The sequence below is a fragment of the Copadichromis virginalis genome, linkage group LG8 (assembly GCF_057382275.1).
Source record: "Copadichromis virginalis isolate Kocher_CV1m ecotype Utaka linkage group LG8, C_Virginalis_male_GT1.1, whole genome shotgun sequence".
NCBI lineage: Eukaryota > Metazoa > Chordata > Actinopteri > Cichliformes > Cichlidae > Copadichromis > Copadichromis virginalis.
Genome location: NC_140625.1, coordinates 9,732,537 through 9,754,230, shown reverse-complemented (window position 1 = coordinate 9,754,230; position 21,694 = coordinate 9,732,537). Strand labels below are relative to the sequence as shown.

Here is a 21,694-nt window from a genome sequence, read left to right as displayed (position 1 = left end):
AGCTTAATCAGCAAATTGCATCTTTAATTTACTGCATTTTATTTGAACTTACTGTGATGCTAATTTAGGCTAGTAAAAACAAAACTCCTTACTGGAGAACTTGGAACAGCTGATGCATTTGCATCACTTTGCACAACACTGTGATAAAAAAAAGCCATTAAAAACAGTCATTCCCCTAAGATGCTTAACTTTAAACCATAAGTAAATACATTATTCTTACCTACACAGTTGTGGTCTGTAAGGAAGGAACTTGGAAAAAACAAATCTCAGGCTTAAAACTCGGACAGAATCGTTTTTCTGAAGGCAGCTTCAAATGACAATTCAAGAACTCCAGTTTGGCACTTCGTACAAGATATAGTAAATTTTAAGGACTATATACACGTGTTTGAGAGTTTGAAAAATATCTCATAATATCTGATCTTTTAACAGAAAACATGCTGACACAACTTCTTTCTAAAATGCTAGAGCTGAACAAACTCGTCCCCACAGGATGACAAAACAATTTTCAGTGTCCTCTGGCAAAAACCCTTTAAACCTCTTCATCGCTTAAATGTGGAATTTTTTTAGACTTATTTACTGTCCATCTTCAAATGGCACAGGCTTCTGACTGATGCGCAGATGCATCATATTGTCATTAATAACTGACAGAGAAAAAAAAAAGAAAAGTTTTTTTTCCCCAATGGTACAAACATACTTTATTGTACAATTAATTTATTGGCAAAAACAAAAACAATCAGACCACCGAAATAACTTAAAAGAAACTAATGAAAATGGAGCAACAGTTATTTTTGCTTTCTCTCAGCAAGCACCAAAACTGTTAACAAGAACAAAAAAGAAAAGAAGAGAGTGGTCAAAGATTCCATTTGAATACTAAACAAATATTTAAATAGTCTTACTTCCAGTCTCTTTAGGAAAAAGAAATGATAAAAACAAAACTATTTGTTCAGTTGCCATCAGTTTGTACAGTGATTCAGTATGTTTACAACTATATTCATGTACATGAAACATTTCTTCAAAACAACCAAAAAGAAAAGAAAAAAAAAAAAAAAAAAAAAGGATGGTATAATATACTCCAAGGCCTCCCCAGGCGAACTGAAAGACTGTCTGCAGGTTCTTTTTGCATCACCATAACATCTTTAATACAAAAACAAAGCATGTTTTATCTATTAATTCCTGTAGCTTCAAGTTTTATTTCCAAAAAATAAAATTAAATAATATATCTATTTATAAAAGACAGTTTTTCCTTGTTTTTTTTTTTCTTATAAAATAAGTCTCAAGATATATTGCCACCTGGTTTCTGATGCGTTCCCTTCCCCATACCCAGCAAGCCCGACCTTTAAGAAAAATAGTGAGCATGTGAATATTGTGTCTTCAGTCCTCTCCATAAAAAGCTAAATGACCAAATTTGAACTCTTAAGTCACACCTCTAACCGACCCCAGCTTCGGCTCATCGTCGTACAGGTTTCCTGTCTTAACTGCTGAGATTGTTTAGGTGTGTGACTCGGTTGCTATAGCCTCCCTAAAACCTTACACAGAAAAAGGCGCATTGGTGCTTGTGACCGACTACACCCCATACTGTACATTATAGAAAACAAAACAAAACAATACTGTACAGTAGCTCAGGAGCACTTTTTTTTCCAAACACATACAAGCAAATATTCAATCAAACAAGAGGAAACAACAGCAGAAAATGTCTCTGCTCATAAGATTTTAAAGTATGTACACTTATTTTACATCTTTCACTTTCATTACAAAAGAAAAAACAAACAAACAAAAAGTATCCAAGTCCACCATTTCTTAATTTGTACAGTACTAACAGTGAATTAAACCTTGTGGCTGAGAGGCAGTCGTGAGGGTGTGGGACGGGGGGAGGATAAGGATGTAAGGAAAACTGTTGGGGTTCGGGATAAAGGCGGGATTTTAGCGACCTCTTCTCCAGGTTACTGTTCATAAATGCAGCTGTAATATATGTACACACAACCTTTTTTTTTTTCTTTTTTTAAATCATCAGCGAGCTTCAACAGCTATAATACAGGTATATAGTACGCAGGTTGTGGAGCAGGAGAAGTTAGGATGAAGAAAGTGTGCACATTCACAGGAGAAGTGCGAAGAGGCGGCCCCATAAGGGAAAAAAAACAAAAACAAAAGATCTTACGGTTTAATTCAAATTATAGAAACCCTGACGAAGACAAACCTGGGATAGCTGTCAAAAAAATGTAAAAAATAAATCAAACTGCATTGAACACACCTTCCTAACCACCCACAAACCCAATAAATATACTTCTGAATCGCTGCAGTCACTGGAAAAAAAATCTACGTTTGTGTGTCCAGAAGAAGGGTCGGGTAACGGAAGATATGTTGATGCCTGATTAACGAATCGCCGAGGGCACGAAATAATAATAATTATAATAATATAGAAATAAAATAAACGTACTCTGCAAAATAGATACAATCATGATGGGTATTTGAGGAGAAAAAATAAAAGAATAAGAAAAAAAAAGTACATCATGTCAACTCTCATTTTTAGCAACATTTGAAATCTTAAAAATATTCATAAAAAGGCAAAAATTCTCAGTCCCCAAAAATATTGTCATATACTTAAAGAAGTAATATCTTCAACCTGAAACACTGACCTTCCACCTTTTTTGTACACAATTGGCAAAAATATATAGATATTTATTAACAGCAATAACTTACCATTGTTTTAATTTATTCAATTATTGACTTCTAAGATTGATGTTGCATCTCCCATAGGAAGGAAGCTTTCAGTTCATATTTATACATCAGAAAAATATTTAAATAAAAAATAAAAACTTCTAAAACCCCAAAGCTGCCCCGCTCTCCTTTCATGGCAGTTTGTCATTTGGGGCAACAGATCAGAGCATCACGACGGAGAGAGACAGTACAGAGTCAAGGCTACATCAGGTTGTGGTTAATGTTCGTTCCCAGCTCCTGGTTGTTGTTGTTGCTGCCGCCGCCGCCGCTGTTGTTGTTCCCACCCAACATGTCTGATTGCCCCCCTTGTCCACCGTGCATCCCTGTCATCCCACTCAGCTGAGACATAATAGAGTTCTGGTCCGAATTGTACTGACTAGGATCTACAGAACTACCTGGCTGCTGTTGCTGGGGTTGTGGAGGTTGGGGTGGTGCCATGTTGGAGTAATGTTGACTGAGATGCCCTGGGTGGGGCGACCCACTCTGGGTCTGAGGGGAGATGCGGTGAGGTGAGGGCTGAGGCTGGGAGGAAGGCTGCATGCGTGGGGACGGGCTGGAGCGTGGAGGCTGCGACTGTGGCCTTGGTGAGGGCTGAGGGGACCGGACCTGACTGCTGAGCGATCCAGCTGGACCGAGTCCTCCTTGTCCCTGTAGGTGGTGATGGGGGGACTGGGCCATCTGCTGCTGGGGACTCATAGGACTGCTATGGTGGGCTGGAGAACCCCCTCCAAGGTGCTGCTGTTGCTGCTGCTGCAGGAGCCTCTGCTGGATATTTTGGGCAAGCATGGCTTGGGACGTCTGTGGCATTTGGGGGCCACCACCTGCACCACTCTGCGGTTGTTGCCCTGGCCCTGATCCACCTTGTCCAGGCTGGAGTGGAGGTCCTCCAGGGCCTCCACTGGGGCCTACATCTTGTCCTTGAAGACCACCCATTTGATTTTGCTGCTGCTGCTGCTGCTGCTGCATCAGCCTGTGCTGGAGCACTGCAGCTACTTGTGACATCTGGTAGCCTTGCTGGCCTAACTGTCCTGGCCCACCTGGTGGTGGTCCTTGCTGCTGGGGAACCCCTACGCCACCCCCAGGTTGGGGTTGAGAAGATGGGGGTATCCCTGGCTGTCCCTGGCCAGGCTGCATGAAGCTTTGCTGGCCTTGTTGCTGCTGGAGTCCTTGAGGCTGCTGGAACTGGCCGTGGTTCCCCATTTGTTGCTGTTGCTGTTGCTGCAGTCTTCTCAAAAACATCTCTCTGAACTGTGGTGTCATATTGGCGATGTTCCCTTGCTGACCTGGTTGCATTGCTCCCTGTGGCTGCTGCTGTTGTTGCTGCTGCTGCTGCTGCTGCAAAGTGGCCATTTGCTGTTGTTGCTGTAAGTTTCCTGGCAACATCGGGCGCTGCTGTAACTGCTGAAGCTGAGCCATGGTGGGCATATTTCCTCCCCCTGCTCCACCCTGAGGGATGTTCATCCCTGGCTGGCCTGCCTGGTTCACATTAACCTGCTGTTGTCCATCCATATTGGCAAGCTGGTTGGCTCCAGGCGCTCCTACACCAGGCAGACCTCCAGCAGCTCCTTGGAAACGCACACCTCCAGGACCTCCTTGCGGAGGCCCGCCTGCTCCTCCAGGGCCACCCTGAGCACCTTGATACCTGGCTGCTCTCTGCCGAATAAAAGCAGCCATGAGCGTTGGGTTGGAACGAAGGATGTTGAGGACTTGCTGCTGTTGCAAGACTGAGCTTGGGGAGCGTAGCGCTCGCAGGAGATCTTGTAGTGCTGCCTGTGGCAAGTTCCCCGATCCAGCTACTAATGAAGCAGGTACCCCCCCTGCTCCTCCAATTGCCTGCATCAGCCCTCGGTTTCCTGGTTGAGGCTGCTGCTGATTCAGCATTTGTTGCTGTGGTTGGGGAACTGCTGGCTGCTGCTGTGGTGTCATATGACCCATCATGTTTGGCCGTTGTTGTTGGTTCATGGTTGGTCCCCCAGCACCCCACTGCTGGTTTGTTGGCTGAAGCTGTCCACCTGGCTGGACCTGCTGCTGAACTTGAGGCGGCAATTGTGACGGAGGACCACCCTGTTGCATCCCTGCTAGCGTTCCTGGTTGCTGTGGATCTAACATAGTCCTTCCATCAACTCCCTGAGCCTGGAGCGGCATGCCCTGGGCCCCAATGTGGGGCATTCTCATCTGGGCCTGGTTGTTCTGATGGTGAGGATGTGGAGGTATCATGCCCCCCTGTCCCAAGCCACGCATGTGTGCTTGGGCGTGAGCCATCTGTCTCTGGGTCTCTGCCAGGCGCTGGATTTTTAGTGCCGTCTCTACAGCAGCCAGGGGTGGCCCTTGTTGCTGGCCTTGGACACCCATGGACCCCTGGCCTTGATTGGGTGGTGGTTGTTGCTGAGGAGGGGTTGCTGGACCCATTCCAGGTTTCCCAAGGGGCTGATGAAGAGCAGGGACTCCAGCTGGTCTGGGGTTGTATGGAGGCAAACTACCAGGATGCTGCTGCTGCTGGAGCTGCTGGAGATTTGGTGGCTGCTGCTGAAGCTGAGGTACCATCTGCTGCTGAGGAGAATTCATCATCCCCCCTCCACCTGCTGACGGAAACTGGTGGAGATGGTGTTGAGGGGGGATGCCACCACCTTGCTGTTGCTCACCTGGAGTTCCCATACCACCCATCCCAACCCCCTGCTGCTGAGAAGGTGCAGACATGTTACCCTGGGTAGGTGTCTGTGGGGTAGGGGGCTGCGTTCCCGATGTAGGGGTACCAGGACCAGTAGCTCCATTGTTGGCTCCAGGAGAGGGTTGTCCATTTCCCCCAGGTGCTCCTCCTGCAGCGGGCTGGCCCACTCTCTGCATGCTGGCCATTCTCCTTCTCAGCATCTGAGCTTGCTGAAGCCTGTGCTGCAGCTGCTGCTGGCGAAGCTTGTGCTTGATATTTAGACAGAAGGGGACTGGGCACTTGTTTTCCTGACAGTGCTTAGCATGATAACAACACAATGCGATAAGCTGCTTGCAGATGGGGCAGCCACCGTTGGTTTTTCTCTTGCATCCTTTTGTGTGCTGAACGACACGTTTCATCTTCTGGCAGGACGGCAGAGAGCAATTGGCATTTCGGCACTGGCATGCGTGGACGAGCGACTGGATACAGCGCTGGATGCTGAGGCGACGGGAATCTCCGGGACTCTGAGTGGCAGCGGCAGACTGATTGCTGCTCTCATCATCCAAGCCGAGGCCTAACTTCTCCATCTTGTGCTCATGTCCCTTAGTGTTGTAGCATGTGATGCAGAGGTCGTAATCCTAAAACAGATGACAATAGAGACAGTTAGAAGTGTAACTTGGAGGTTTTTGAACAATTACAATAATAAAAATAATAATAATAGTAATAATAATAAACCCAAACGCCACCTATTTTGCCCTGGGACAAATCAGACAAACCAAACACACCTCACTTCTCTTTCCAACTCACCTCACAAACAGTACAGTGGAAGCGAGTCTCCACGTGGTGTTTGCACTCATTGCACGTGTAAACGAAGCGGTCCTGGCTTTGGTTGTGCAACTCCACCAACATGCACGTTGAGCTCCACATGGACCTCCTCAGCGAACTGAATTCAAGGTGCTTGTCTCGGGCCAGTGTCAGGAAAGCATCACGACCATCCATGAGGTCACATGCCATCAGGGGATCTGGGTCAGCAATAGGGGGCAAGGCATTTGCCATTGGGCCTGCAATCAGCCGAATCACAAAGAACACCTAGGAGAGGAAAAGAGAGGAGATCAGATGAAACGTAGTCTTTAAAACAGTTTCACGTTTTTGCCAGCAGCTCATCCCCCAAAAATGGCAAAACCTCAAAATCCCCCACCCCACATACCTCTTTGTGTTTTTCCATAGTGGCATAGAGTTTCTGTGATAGGTCATTGGACACATTAGGCATCCCAGGCTTCTTCTTATTGGCTCGGCTCAGGCTGCTCTTGTTCTTACTAGTCTTTTTGTTGTTCTTCTTCTTTGCATTTTTGCTGTCTCCTTTTGTGTCCTGCACCAAAAAAAAAAAAAAAGTGGTTTAAAACAAAACAATCACACTGATGAGAAACTGACATTTGCAATGCTAACCCTTATTCACCCCTCTTTCAATCAGTGCATTTAGATTCAAGAACTACATTGAGTCGTTAATTCTTACATCAACACTCTCATTGGAAGTGCTGTTCTCCTCCCTTTTCCTCTCCTCCTCCTCCTGCTCCAGCTCCTTGATGCTCTCCTCCAGCACATTAGGCCAAAAGTCCCCCTCAAAGTAAGGCAATTCCTTGGCACTGGTCAAACGATCCTCTGTCGCCTGCTTGAATATATCCTTTTGGGGTAAACAGACAGTATTGTTATTACGCATGTATTATACAATAAAGTTTATCTTTACTCCTGTTCTAAACCCTCCAGAGGTCAAAGAATGCCTCTTTACCTTGTAGTCATGCACTATCCGTTCTGCCACAGCTTTATCCAGCATTTTCTTGTACCACTCCTGAAGGCGTTTGGGCTTCGGGATCTTCTGATCTGCAGGGTGACAGTGGAAGATGTAGTCGTCGCCTTCGCTAGGTGGGCAGGCCCAGATGTGGCCGGTGGTGTAGCTACGAGTTCAAACAAGAGAACACAAATCAAACACCTACTGGACAAATTAAACTATATCAAAATAACAACTTTTTATAAGAATTTGTGTAGCCCGGAACAAAAAATGTTTTTTTTCTTGTAGCAGCACTCACCCCAATTTCTTCACATACTCCAAGTAGCCAATGAGTATTTCATGGTAAACTGCTGTTCTTAGACAGCGCGGCCGAAAGAAGTGTACGCTATCCAGGTAGGAGATGTACACTCGCCTGAGTGGATGAAAGAAGAAAAAATGTAACTTTAAAAAAACATTGTGTCAAAACTGCATTTTAAATGATTCCAACATAGAAAAACACAAAGTACTTGGTAAAAGTTTAACAATATGGTGATATCTTTACCTCTGGTTGGGCTGAGGGCAGTCAGATCCATACTCCTGAACATGCATACCAAAGAAACAGACGTCTGCTCCATCAATGTCCTCGAATGCAAAAAGGGCTTTAGTCCTGTATGGGAATGACTCTGACATCTCGCCGCTGTCCACAAATCTGGAGACAAAAACACGAGTTAATACAGGAGCTGTGAATAATGTGAATCTGTACAAATCAAATGAAAGCCTATACTCACAGACGTCTGCAACAAGCTGATAGCTAGATTGCATTTATTTCATCATAATTATTAGCTTAATCACTGTTAGCTTCCATTTCAACACTATTTTAATCAGGAAATTTTAAATTAAAGGCAAAATCTTTTGTTTTAAAAGCATTTATAGCTTTAACTATCCATTACTCCGTTCTTTACAATTCAGTAAATCGAAAAATTAATTCACAAATAAACACTGACACCTTTCCTTATCTCAATTAATGAAATGTTGCAGGTTTTACCAGACGCAAGATTTCAACTTGAATTCCCAAAACGCCTTGATCTAGTTGACACACAAGAGCGGATGTAGGTAAAACCTAGCTCCAGCTCTGGATGAAGAGTGTTGTACCTGGACTTCATGCCTGGTTTGACCTCCACGACTTTATCAGATACATGAACAACACGAATGAAGACCTCTCCAGACTCTGGGTGGGCCTGTCGCTTTAAGAAGTCGTTCACCCTTTGCTCCAGAAAAACCCCCAACTTCGTTTGGGGCAACCCTGTGGGACAGTTAAGTTAGTCAACAACTGTATAAAACAGCCAGCACGAAATGACAAATATAAAAACTTCTGTTGGTAAGTGTACGTCTAACACACTCTGAACAACTGCAGGGAAAGACATCAAGCTGGAGGAAAGCCAACACAAACTTTAGCTGTAATTATTATTTTATGTCAGAGTTTGGTCAAATGGTTATATGAGCAACATATAGCCAAAGTTAATTCAGGTATAATTTTATGCATATACACCCACATTGCACCAACGACAAACTGATCTGTGTGAAACACTAAAAGCTGCACAATTACAAAAGTGAGCTCACAAATGTCCACTTACTTTTGGCAGAATACTTGTTTTCCTTCCTCGCCTTATTCGACTTCTTTAAGCAGCCATCACATACAAAACTATGAAACAGAAACAAGATGGATAAAAACCAAAATCAGTTTTTACCAAACACCAGCTGGACTTTCACAGAAATCAAACAAATGGAAACAAAAAGGCTATTTACCCTTCTGGCCAGATTGTGTCATTGTGCAAGACGCATATCTGATGCATCTTCCGACCACAATCCATACATTCAACAAACCTGACGAAAGGGACAGAGGGGAGGACACAGCTTAGACCAAATCTCTTCACCCCACCACAAAAATTAAATTTGCCCACGACAAAAGGCAGACTTACAGCTCAGGGTCCAGTGTGTCGTTCTTCTTCTTCTCAAACTGATCCTTGCTTATTGATCTAAAACCAACAAAGAGGGATACTGTAAAACTGCAGCAGGTGGAAATTGAAAATAAATTATTGCAAAACACTTAATAAAATCTCTTTCAGGGGCATGCTGAGGAAATTAATTTTGATTAGAAATTGAGTGGAATGCAGAAATGTTCATTTTCTTTTCTCGTTGACGTATTAAAATCTGCTAAATCAAATATTAGGTGTGGAGTCTACATCCCATGGCTTTGCTGGTAAAGTTTACACCATGAAATATGATTTAAGCACACCTATTGCAGTTTCTTTTTTTCCTATAATAGAAATGAACAGTGTAGACTCACACAAGAGATTAACTGGAAAGCATTAAAAAGCATCTAGCATGCTGAAAGGTGACATTTAAGTTCAAAAATCACATTTTATTAACTAATACTCACGTCTGTGGCTGGGTGGGGTCGTCACCCAGGGAAACGGTCTCTCCCTGGATCTCGTTGAAACACTTTTCGCAGTAGTGGTACCTGTTAGCAAGAAGCCCAAATTTTGGTGAACTACACCATTCCCCACAGCACAGTCAACCACAGACAGCGCATGGGAGGGCAGTCACCAAATGGTATAGGACATGGGCAAGGCAGGGTGCCACAAGCCAAGCAAGCAGGAAGTGCAGGAAGGAGGAACGCAGGACAGCAGGGAAGTCGTCACCGCAACAGCCAGTCATGATTGTAAGGGGTGAGGGAATGAGGTGGAGGGGGGGTTGGTGGTACATGGTGGGGCAAGGCAAATGCAAGCCAATGTTGATATCACAATCATTTGAGGAGGGGAGACAGACACGTCGTATGGGAACAAGACGAGACAAACATCCAGGACAACACACAGCAGAGAGCCGAGGCAAAGCACAGATTAGCAATTTGGACATGAGAGGATGAGCAACAACAGCAACAACAACAACAACCACCACAGCTAACAGAGCAGGAGCAGAATCAACAGGAGCTAAATGGGAGCAGGAAGCTGTGGCACAGGACGTAATACAAACACTCAACAGATAATGAACAAGCACAGACAACTGCTCAGCTGTTCATTCAGGAAGTTCATTTTAAAGTCGGTCCTTTCACATTCCGCTAAAGTTTGCATGACTGGACTTAATAATGATGATGATGATGATGATAATAGAAATAATTTTTAAAAATGATCAAGGGAAGATTTTGAAAGTGTGGCCTTTATTGTCCAGTTTCTTCCTACTTCAATTTGCGTTAGCATAGTTTCCCCACAGTTCCATTTTGCTTTGGCGAGTCACCCATTACTTTTAATTACATTTAACATTATTGATTTACTAGTAACCAATCCACCACAGTTATTTTGAAAAGTCTGTCACTGCCAACTAGTTTCATTCCTCACCATCTCATTTCCCTACAAGTAGGCTAGTCCTCAATATCCTTCACCTGTCTCAAGTCCCTTGTCCTTTGGTGGAACAGACTTTACTTGACAGTCTCTGACTACAGCCTGTGATGCCAGTTTTGATTGGTTGTGGAGAGCCACCCTAACCAGAACCTGCAGCAGGGTGGAGAGTTATGTCTCGCTATGCTGTAGAAAAAAATAAAAAATAAAATTCGGCACCTGGAGTCAAAGGTGACAAATCAGGAGTCCGTCCACTGGGTAGAGAACTTACTAAGGAAGGCAGATGATTGAGCCTCTTTGATCATTGTCACAAAATATAAATGCTATTTATTTATTAACCATTTTAGGAAGCGAGGGAGTGTTCGTTTGCAGTTGTTCATGGGTTTCCTGCCTCACTACCACACAGATAAAATCTAGTACTGGTGTTTAAATCTCCAAAAGCCGATTCTGTTCATCTGGACGTAGCGTTTTGTGGGAGAAACGTTTCGTCACTCATCCAAGTGACTTCTTCAGTCTCAGCTGACTGCAGGTTTCCCCAATCTTATAAACAGTACATTTGCATAATGACTGAAACCAGCCCACTGAAGGAACAATGGGCTGGGAGGTCAGTTCCTTCATCATAATTATGCAAATTCTCATGACCATTGATCAACAACCACTGACCAAAACCCACTGATCAAAGACCACTGATCAATGGCCATGAGTACCATTCACAGAGAGTTGGGGAATGGCTGCAATCACAGCATTGTAAGACGGTGAAAGATGTACCCTTAGGCCCCCTCCTCGATTCAGAGATGGTCTTTCCCTTTTCACGTAAATGGCCTCCTTGACTCCGCGCTCAAACCAGCGTTCCTCCCTGTCCAGGATGTGTACATCCCCATCCTTGAAAGAGTGTCCACTGGCCTGTAGCTGTAAATAGACTGCAGAGTCCTGGCCTGACGAGGTAGCTCTTCTGTGTTGTGCCATCTGCTTCGCCAAAGGTTGTTTGGTTTCCCCGATGTATAAATCCTGGCAATCCTCCTGGCACTTAACAGCGTACACTATGTTACTCTGTTTGTGTCGGGGGACCTAAAAGCCACAGAGACCCGGTGTTTAGAAAAAATGTGTCTCAACTGCTCCAATACTCCTGACACATATGGGATCACTACAGGTTTTTGCTTGGGCAGCGGTTGTCCTTCTCTCATGGATCAGCTGGAGCTTTTTTTAGGCGCCTTTCCAGCTTTGAAAAAGTCCAGCTGGGAAACCACATTTACTCAGGGCCTTCTTGTTGTGCTGTTCTTCTGCCTCACTGGCCGCTGTGTCAGTGGGGATGGTGTTCGCTCGGTGTTGTAGTGTCCTGATGACACCCAGTTTGTGCTTCAGTGGATGATGAGAGTCAAACCTTAGATACTGATCCGTATGTGTAGGTTTACGGTACACGTCAGCTTTTAGATGTCCCCCATTACTGATGGAAATCTCACAGTCTAAGAAGGCTAACCTGCCACTTTTCATATCCTCCCTGGTGAATTTGATGTGTCGGTCCACTGAGTTAATGTGATCCGTGAAATGTGGTACGTCCTGAGATTTGATTTTCACCCAGGTGTCATAAACAAATCTGAACCAATGGCTTGGTGGTCTTCCAGGGTAGGATAGAAACGCCCTCTTTTCCACTTCTTCCATGTACAAATTGGCCACGATGGGTGAAACTGGGGAGCCCATGGCACACCCATGTTTCTGCCTGTAGAACTGACCCTTGTATGTGAAGTAGGTGGAATGAAGACACAGTTCCAACAGCAAACACACTTGGTCGATGCTGAGAGTGGTCCTGTTGCTGAGGTTGGTGTCATCCTGTAATCTCTTACGAACTACCTCCAACGCTTCCGTGACTGGGATGCAAGTTCAATTCAATTCAATTTTATTTATATAGCGCCAAATCACAACAAAAGTCGCCTCAAGGCAAGTGAAGAGAGATGTAACGTCGTACGAGACCATGGTTTCATCTGCCTCCATAATGACATCTCTCATCTTCTCAACAAAATCCAGGATGTTCTGGATGTGGTGTTCAGAGCTGCCCACCAGCTTGAGGATCGAAGCCAGAAACTTGGAGATGTTATAGTAGGTGACAGAGTCGATCATGCAGACAATCGGTCTTAAAGGAGCACCCTGTTTATGTATTTTCGGTAAACCATACAGACTTGGTGTAGACTTCCCTGGGTACAGCCTGTGGTATGAGGTCCGGTCAATAGCCTTGTCTGCTTTGCACTGGTGTTTAAATATTCTAAGCTTTCTTTAAAAAAATCTCTCTCACACACACACACACACACACACACACACACACACACACACACACACACACACACACACACACACACACACACACACACACTTCTAAAAGAATGTGATCAGAGGACTGACTGTTAAAATGCCAGTGCATTAGGCACCACATGGAAATATTTAATACCAAAAAGAAAAAAAAAAAAAAAAAAAAAGGAGAACATGAAGTGAAGGGAAGTGTTTAGGGAAACAAAATTAATCAGATAATTATTTGGCATTTACCTCATATTCTCTGAATACTGGCCCACTGCTAAAACTCTTCTTAATGGCTCTCTTCTATAATCTCTTCCTTTTTTACTATCCATTCTTCCTATTACCCTTCATTTCTTTATTGCTCTTCCCTTCTCCCCCCATACCTGTTCTGGTAGCTGAAGTATGCAGCGTCTCGGGGGATAGTGCACAGCTGCTTTCCATAGCAGCACAACGTCTGAGGAGAGAACTCCAGCTGATGGAGAGAAGCAAAGAAAAATGATAAACAACTCGTTAACCTCTTGACCATCAACAACTGAATCTTTAGCCACTCAGCATCATGTGAATGAGGCAAACTCATCAGTGCCCTCTCACTGGTATAGCCTACGATACTTATAAAAGTAATGAAATAAACTCCCCGAGTCTTACTTTTATGTCCCTGGACCTGTATGTGGGGAGTTCGACCTAGGCAGCTATTCCATCTATGTCATACGATTAGCATTGAAGCTGCTGGATAGTGCTACTTCAGTCAAGTGCAACGTTAAATTGCACCGCACCCCCGCACTCTTGCTGGGACAGCTGCCCGAGTTAACAACCCCACACCACACAACAGTACTATTATCAAGTCTAAGCACTTCTTAAAACTGACCTTCAGTTTAATCACACTGTGACAGTGGCAAAGATATATACACAATTTCAAGAAAAATGTTTGTACTTGACTTGAGGAACCAGAAACAAAACCTGAACCTGAAAAAAACTCACAGGAGACAACATTTCCCAAGTTCTGTTTAGGTTTTTATTTTATCTGAGAAAAAAAACTTTACTGATTAAGTCAAGTTCTACTTCGATTTGTCACACTGTACTATACCTTCAGCCAGCTTTTAATAATAGAGGGGCAATCAGTTTTGTTATTTGTCTGCAAAACCAAAAATAGCAGAGTCTAATGAGAGCTGAAATGTGATATCGCAGTGGCATGCTCAAGGCCAATTTTAGCTATGAACCCACTTCACTTGCTTCTGTTTTCAGGTCTGAAACATGGTCAAGGAATTCAAACACACATCTTCAACCTGCGTTTTATAAAACCGTAATAGTTTTAGGCTCCATGGATTGGTTCACGTGTTGAAACAAAACCTCTATAAAGTATAAAAGTGTAAGACTTTATCGGCATCACTCCTTAATATTTAGCCAGATACACTAAGCCCTGGTTTACTTAGACTCTGGTTCAAGTTCATTTGTAAATACTTTGATGAGTTAATTGGCCGGGATAATTTGAACCAATGCAAACGTGCACTCAGGTCTTCACACCGTGTCAGGATTGGGCTTCTTCACCTTTGGTGTTGTTACCAACTTAGCACCTTAACTTGAGCAGTGTAAGTGACGTCCTACAACTTGGGAACGCGATACCAATCCAGTGCATTAATAATGCTTTGCTTCTTTCTTTCTTTTTTTTTTTTTTTTTAAATCCGCATACATACTGCAAATTTCTGCACAGCAGCTCAGATGAGAAAGAGCCATTTAGGAACACACACTTAGCTAAACTAAATTAGCTTATTAAGATAAGGGTTAGTTTAATAACCAATAGTTGTTTTATTTATTTTTTTTAATAATCGTGTGAGCTCTGGGCTGCTATACAAAACATTTGGGACATTTGTCTGTCTATGTAATGCACTTTCACTAGATTTTCTGGCAGATTGCTTGTGTTTCCACTTACATGCACAATACTTGCCGAACATACAAATGACTCTCAAACCATTACCGAACTCTGTTGAACAGCTCTAACCTATGCAGTGCTGTTGCCAATTTAAGAGTGACCTGTACCCACTCCTATTCCACCTCGTCCATTCAGCCAGTTATTCCACACTTTGTCTCACCTTCCTCCCACAACAGTAGCCAAGACTCTGCATCACAGGGTCGATCTCCTGTTCGAAAACCTCAGCCAGCTTGGAGCAGTACTTGTAGACTCGTGAGGTTTTGCGATTGTACAGCCAGGCATTGTTGAACATCAGCCAGATGTCTTCCACGTACTGCCAGGGCTCCTGGTACTGACCTAAAACCAACACACGCAAACCATAATGACTTTCCAATCTAGAAATCAAAAAACTTTTACACTTTTAGTCCTCCCTTCTTAACACATCAACTTCTAACACCCCCAAATCTATGCTTTTTCGTTGTGGTCTACTAAGTTTCCATAAATACAGCAGCACATACTAACCTGTGTCTAGCTTTCGCTTGATGGTTGATAAGTCCATTGGGTTCTTCACAATGTCAAAGTAATCCTGGAACATCACAACGTCAAAACAGAGCAGTTAAGCCCTCTACTAAAATTTGTACGAGTTAAAATGCAGATAAAAAGTTAGACTTTTTTGCAAATGTGAAACTGAGCAAGTATAAATAATCTAAACCTCAGCAGGGGTACATACAGGTATGCAGAGCAGTTGAGGATCAACAGGCATTCTGAATGGCAGAGACTCTGGATCTTGTCTGTAGAGCGATTCAAGCGTGGGCATCAGGGCCTGACGAAGCTCCTCCGGTTTGAAGACTGTAAGAATGATGGAGATTAGAGGGCAGAGTGAGATGAAAGGATTAATAAAACATGATTCATTTTCAGCAGGTGTAAAACAGCTGGTAAAAATGTATTTTTGACTTACTCTTCTTTTTCACTGGGGCCTGCGACACGACTGCTTCCGAGCTCTCCTCTTCATCTTTCACCTCTTTCTTCACCTCTTTCTTCACCTCCGGTTTTCTGTCTTCCATCTTTACTCCTGACCCCTGTGTTGTAGTCGACGTTTCCATAGGAACTCCTTTACCGCCTTCTCCAGAACACTCTTCTTTTTTAAATTCGGATTTCACAGGCTTTTCCTCCATTTTGAGGTTGCCGAGTTTCCCTCCTTTGGAGCAGCTCCCAGCATCGCTCTCGTCCTCCTCATCCTGATGTTTGACCTCCATCTTTATGTCCACATTGGTGGCTGAAGTGTTTGACGCCGGTTGCTGGGACGAGGTGTCTAGACTGCTGACAGAAGCTGGGGTCGGGGCCTGACTGTCGGCTGGGAACGAACCCTTCTGGGATAACTGAAGAGAGATGCACAAATTAGATGCATACAAGTAGTAAATATGCAAGTGGTGCACGACAGGGGAACATGCAAGTAAAACTGAACAAACTGCTCATAGTTTGGTGTTACATTAACAGAAAGGGCAATGCGACATAGCTTAATCCTTCTGGCAGTTGCTTGGAGCATCAAATCTGTAAAGAACTTTGATGAACTGTGTAAATTTACCTTTGAGGCAAAGCATGCCCACAGCAAATCACTGATATCATGATGATGATCTGATTCAGATATTTGTGCTATTATTTATAAAGTATTTTCTCTTTAAAGTATTTTATTGTTGTCTAAAACTTTTCAAACTTAAAAGACCTGATTTAAAAAAAATATTTTTTAAAGTTTCTAACTCATGAATTAAAAATAAATGCCAGTTTTTAATAATAAGGGACACTGACCGGAGTACGTGGCAGCTGACTGCCATGCGGTGTTGAACTTGAGGCCATTCCAGGATGAGATGGAGTGGTTGAACCAGCAGGCCCCATGTGTTGCTGCTGGAGGGGCTTGTTGGAGCCAGGACCCTGACCAAGCTGGTTCTGCTGAGGAGCTGGGGGTGGCACCAAATGTGATGCATTAGGGGTGTGTGGTTGTGGCGTCTGCGACCCAGCAAGCCTGGGGGGCGTCTGGTGGGGAGTAGGTGATCGGCTGTGAGCAGGAGAGGGTGAGCTGCCACGCATGGGCCCCAAATGAGGGTTGGAGTTGGGTTGTTGGTTTGTGTTAGATGGAGTCATTGATGAGGCAGGGGCTCCAACAGCTGAGTTGGGACCTCCACCACCCACGCTTTGAGGCCCCATTGGCCCTACTGGAGGGACACCACTGGGAGTGCCAGCTGAACCCGGCTGTGCTAGAGGACTCGCAACTGAGAGGGGGGGAGGAGTGCCCATCTGCGTCTGAAGACAGAGGTAGAGTTGGTTAAGAGACAGAAAATGTTGTTCTTTGGGTAACCTAAGAATGTATGTGATCAGATCACATCAGGATGCTTTATATTCTATCCATGTTTCTTAACATCATGCTATAAGGAAATTGTAACAATACTGCCCGAGGATGGCAAGAATGAAGAGGTTACTCATCTCCTACGTTTACATTTTACCGCATAAAGTTTTATATTAACCCAGAATATTACAGTTCTATTTATTGGAGTGTGTTTTCTCTTCTTCAGGTTTAAATTTTAGTTTGCTACATTTTAAATGGGGATGCACCAATCCGGTTTAGATATCTGCCAGTACAGAGTATCAGTGCTTATGTTAGTTTAAAGTTACAGTGTGCATAAATTTCACTGTTAGATGTCAGTAGACTGGATTGCAGATTAGAGTTAACCCCCCCGAATTCAAGTGCACTAGCTACAGTGGCTCCTTCAGGTAAAACATGTTTAAATTAGCCAAGAGATCAAAAACAATAAAAACGCCCGCTCACCATGACTTTACACTCCATGTCTCATTGATGCGGAGATGAATTATTGAGGGTAAGTTGAACTGCTGATAAGCGCTGCTGTTTTAGCATCTGTTAGCTGGCTTTAGATCCACTCAAAAGACAGTTTCACTAACATTCTTGGACTCAGTTACTTGACAGTCCACATTAGCTGTCACAATGTTAGCGTATAACCAGCTGTCGACGTTGTTTAGCTGGCTCCTTGTCAGCTGTTCTGAGATGGGAGGGTCATGTGTCTAATCTGCTGACATTAATTACTGTGACGATATCTGGAATAAATAAGCATGTTTATGCATGTTTTCCTGTGTCAGAGACCTGACTTCAGTTCAGGAGATGAAGCTTAAGATGTTAAGAAAGAAGATAACATTTTGTGAAGATGTCAGTGGCATTTTCTTTCCTTTGTTGGTGAAGGTTATGTCTTACAACTGGAGAAAGCCTATGTATGAAAATACATATCTAGTGTCTTCTCCTTCAGACAAATTTAAATCAGAGGTGGGCGATATAAACTGTATACGGTAGAAACTATATAAATTTGGCCAACGGTAGAGATTTTGACTATACCATTCTACCGCGATAGCGCATGTGGATGGTGTCATCAATCTGCGCCTGTTTTGGGTTGAAAGCATTGCAGCAGCTGCAAACAACATCATCTGCAAATTATGCCGGGCGACAGTCATAGCAAAGAGACGAAGCACTTTTGGAATATGGGGAAAGCCAAAAACTGAGCTTCCTCCACTTCCGTACCATTGATTCATTAATGCTGAATTCTCTCGCAACTGCTCTGTTCCCGTGTTGTTGCAGTATATTAATGACTAACCTTGTATTGTGGATGGATTATCTCAGTTGTTCTCCTGACTGAAGTTTGGCCCGTTTATAGCATCCTGCCATGTGATTGCATTTGTCCCTAACCCCCAGAAACCCTCACGTTAACTTTTATCAAGTGGAAAAGTGTTAGCGTTCATCCTTCAGCTTCACTGTGCTAATATTATGCTAACGTAGCTGTTTTGCTAGCGATCACGTAGCACATCATTATATACCAGCTAGTCCAACTTCAGTAACCCTACAAACGTCACTGCTGTTTAATTTTCTGTCTTCATTTATGTTGGAAGTGATAGCAGAGCAGTACGTTTTAATTTTTTCAGAAATCTCTCAGTCAGAACATGCTATATCATGTTTAGGTGGAAACTAGCGAGCTAACTTCCTGCTAACTTCTAACTCAGTTGAATTTACTAAATTCTGTTTTCATGGATGCCTGGATGTTAAACTTAATTGTTACACCTGGTAAAGCAGCAACGCCTATCATTTTATTAAAGATGAAAGAATTTAGACAGTTTTTAACTCTCAGTGATGCCGCAGTGGGACCTGAAGCAGACGGAGTTTTGGACCCAGATTACTCCAAAAGGCTCCTGACTACGGCAGCCATAATGCTCCGGCAATCCATCAAGCGGTGCGCCTTCATAGCTTACCAAAGTCGTACTAAAACATGACTTTACTTTTTGTCAGACTCGGGGACAACAGTGTTGTTTCTGTGCGGCCATTTCCCTGCCAATTTTGAAAACTGCCATAGTTTTCAAAATTGGCAGTTTTCATTTTAATAAAGGAGACGCTCTCACGACTCATCGAGTGTCACTGACTAGTCAATCGGTAGTATGCAGTCTGTTGGCGTGACATTTTTGGTTTGCCTTGGAACTACCTGGTACTATGACCTAATGGAAAACCCTAAAAACTATGTTGAGGCGTGCCAAACTGACCCGAGTTCTAGTTACAGAAGTTTCAGAGGTATATCCCTCAAAACTAAATGCAAGAAAGTTGCATAAAATAGTTTTCAACCATAGGAAATTTGAGTGTCTTCATAGTTTCACTTTTAAGATGCACTAGTTTTCGTAAACTGCAGGAAAAACAAAAATACTGTTGTGCACAACGACCAAAAAAAAAAAAAAACCACAACTTGCATCAAATTAACTATTTCCAACAGTGCAATTTAATTTCTATGCATTCCAGAAACTACAGAAACACCAGTAAACTTTTGAAAGGCCCTGTAGAGTTAACAAACTACGTTTCCTATGAAAAATGACGTCACTTAAAAATAGTGCCTGCTCCGGTGGGCTTAAAAATTACACTTTCACCTCAGCGTGAACATCATTAGGTTACTTTATACTGTTGTTATTTACACTCGCACTAGTTTCACCTCCCCTTGACTCACAGCGAGTGCACACAGATATACACACCTCTCATGTAGAGTGGAGCTAGCAAGAGACAATTGAAGTCAATATTAATTAAATTGGCGACAACACTTTTATTACTGTAAGTGCAGCAAAAGCTTCCCAACAACCGAGAGAGAAATAAACAGACACGCAGGGAAAGGATGGTTGGAGCTTTTCAATCATGTCAACTCACTTGACCACAGTATGTGGTTGAGTAAAATGTACAGGCCTTTTCCTGTTATAGCTTAGAGGAAGCTATATGTACTTCTACTGGTATATGACAGAATAACACAGAACAACATAGAAATGAACCAAGTTACAACTGGAAATATATCTGATCCAAAGGGTTGGTGCATCCCTAGATTTACATGTATAACTAATGGTTAGTGTAGTGTGTACTTACAGAACACGATGACCTGCACAGTACTCTTTACAATTCTCCTCCTCACACCCAACACATTAACAACAGAGTTTATATTTGAGTTGGAGGGGGAAAAATGAAAGAGAAAAGAAAAGAAAGGAAGGACTATTTAGGTCCTTATTAAAGACCTAAATATGAATTGCTACAGGTACAATCAGGGTTTCTAAGCAACATCAAAAAGAAGTGCGAGCCCTCTTACCTGCACCATACCTCCTGGTCCCCCAGGTGGTGTCATCCCAGACTGAGCTCCAACTCCAGGTCCTGAGCCAGGAAACTGTCCCTGGGACATATACGGGGCTGGCAGCTGGTTAACATTGGGCTGCCCCACCCTGGGTCCAACCATTCCCATCTGAAGTTTTAAAAAAAAAAAAAAAAAAAAAAAAAAAAGCACTGGTCTTCAAAAAAAACCAAACTTTATATTTTCTTAGAATTTTGTTATAAAAAAATCAAATTAATTTAACAGCTACTCATTTTATTTCCCCCACTCTTTAAACTGTGTTCTTCTACATATCTGAAACACTGTGTGTACTCACCTGGTTGCCAGATGGTCCCAAGGGTAGAGGAGGTGTTGACCTCTGGCCCATAGACTGTATTCCCATTTGGTTAAACTGATTCATACCTGACAAAACACAGAATTTATGATATACAACATAAACATATTTTACATGGATTTTATTTTTCAAAGTAATCAACACTGGGGGGGGGCTGTGTCAACATGAGGGCAAAGACACTCAACTCTAAAGCCTTCGTCATCAGAGTGAGCACGACAGCAGATATTAGAGACGCGCAGCTACTCCAGCTGTCTATGTCCACAGTGGAGATTAATCATGGCATTACACTCAGCCCATTCGGCTCCAAGTTAACATTTGGTAAAACATAAATAAAACAAATAAATAGAAAATAAATAAATGAATAAATAAAAATAAAAAAATCAGTGTAAGCTTCAATTCCACCATAAAATGATGAGCCTGCAACTACAGATGTTTTACCTGGGCCTTGCGTTCTGTTCATCTGATTTGGTCCTGCTGGTCGCACCATTAGCGGGTCAGTTAGGGGACCGTCTGTAAAGATAGGGGAGGAGAAGAAGGAAGTTAAACTGCCGTGTGTTCACCAAGCATGAGCAGAACACTTTGAACAAACACTAAAACGTTTCACTTCTTCCCCTGCCCCCAACAGGTTCACTCACTTGGAGGCAGCCCAGTAGGGGGCTGTCCCATGCCAGCAGGTCCAATGTTCACACCTTGCTTCTGCAGTCGGGTCCTCCTCTTCTCTTCCAATTCCTTCTGGATCTTGTAGATCTTCTCTGCCAGCAAATGGTAATACTCAGCCTGTCAAAAGAAAACAAGAGATTAAGGACATTAGAAAACAAGAATTTGAACACAGAAAGGACACAAAAATATAAATTATTTTGAAAATTATAGAAGTATTTTGAAACTCAAGTAATACCAAATCTGTGGCTCTCTTTCATCTTGGAAAAAGACAAGTTAACAACAGGAAAAAAAGACAGGGGTTCACCTGC

At 43.2% G+C, this 21,694-nt stretch overlaps 1 protein-coding gene across 4 annotated transcripts in view; it reads right to left on the bottom strand.

The window, feature by feature from the left end:
* Window positions 1–680: 680 nt before the first annotated feature.
* ep300a (EP300 lysine acetyltransferase a) overlaps window positions 681–21,694 on the bottom strand; it is a 31,854-nt gene continuing 10,840 nt past the window's right edge. For 2 of the 4 annotated variants that reach the window (XM_085465649.1, XM_085465650.1), the window contains exons 10-31: window positions 21,362–21,503; window positions 21,165–21,236; window positions 20,709–20,794; window positions 20,375–20,524; window positions 16,521–17,012; window positions 15,673–16,093; window positions 15,445–15,563; window positions 15,237–15,300; window positions 14,896–15,071; window positions 13,192–13,280; window positions 9,568–9,648; window positions 9,107–9,163; window positions 8,934–9,011; window positions 8,762–8,829; window positions 8,280–8,430; window positions 7,690–7,836; window positions 7,447–7,560; window positions 7,149–7,314; window positions 6,876–7,043; window positions 6,570–6,731; window positions 6,170–6,451; window positions 681–6,000 (exon numbers count right to left, since the gene is read on the bottom strand). In XM_085465649.1, coding sequence (XP_085321775.1) covers window positions 2,917–6,000; window positions 6,170–6,451; window positions 6,570–6,731; window positions 6,876–7,043; window positions 7,149–7,314; window positions 7,447–7,560; window positions 7,690–7,836; window positions 8,280–8,430; window positions 8,762–8,829; window positions 8,934–9,011; window positions 9,107–9,163; window positions 9,568–9,648; window positions 13,192–13,280; window positions 14,896–15,071; window positions 15,237–15,300; window positions 15,445–15,563; window positions 15,673–16,093; window positions 16,521–17,012; window positions 20,375–20,524; window positions 20,709–20,794; window positions 21,165–21,236; window positions 21,362–21,503 — 6,369 coding nt within the window. In that variant the 3' untranslated portion in view covers window positions 681–2,916. Of the gene's footprint in view, window positions 6,001–6,169; window positions 6,452–6,569; window positions 6,732–6,875; window positions 7,044–7,148; window positions 7,315–7,446; window positions 7,561–7,689; window positions 7,837–8,279; window positions 8,431–8,761; window positions 8,830–8,933; window positions 9,012–9,106; window positions 9,164–9,567; window positions 9,679–13,191; window positions 13,281–14,895; window positions 15,072–15,236; window positions 15,301–15,444; window positions 15,564–15,672; window positions 16,094–16,520; window positions 17,013–20,374; window positions 20,525–20,708; window positions 20,795–21,164; window positions 21,237–21,361; window positions 21,504–21,694 lie in introns of all 4 variants that reach the window. The other 2 variants (XM_085465652.1, XM_085465651.1) reach the window with 2 other exon arrangements.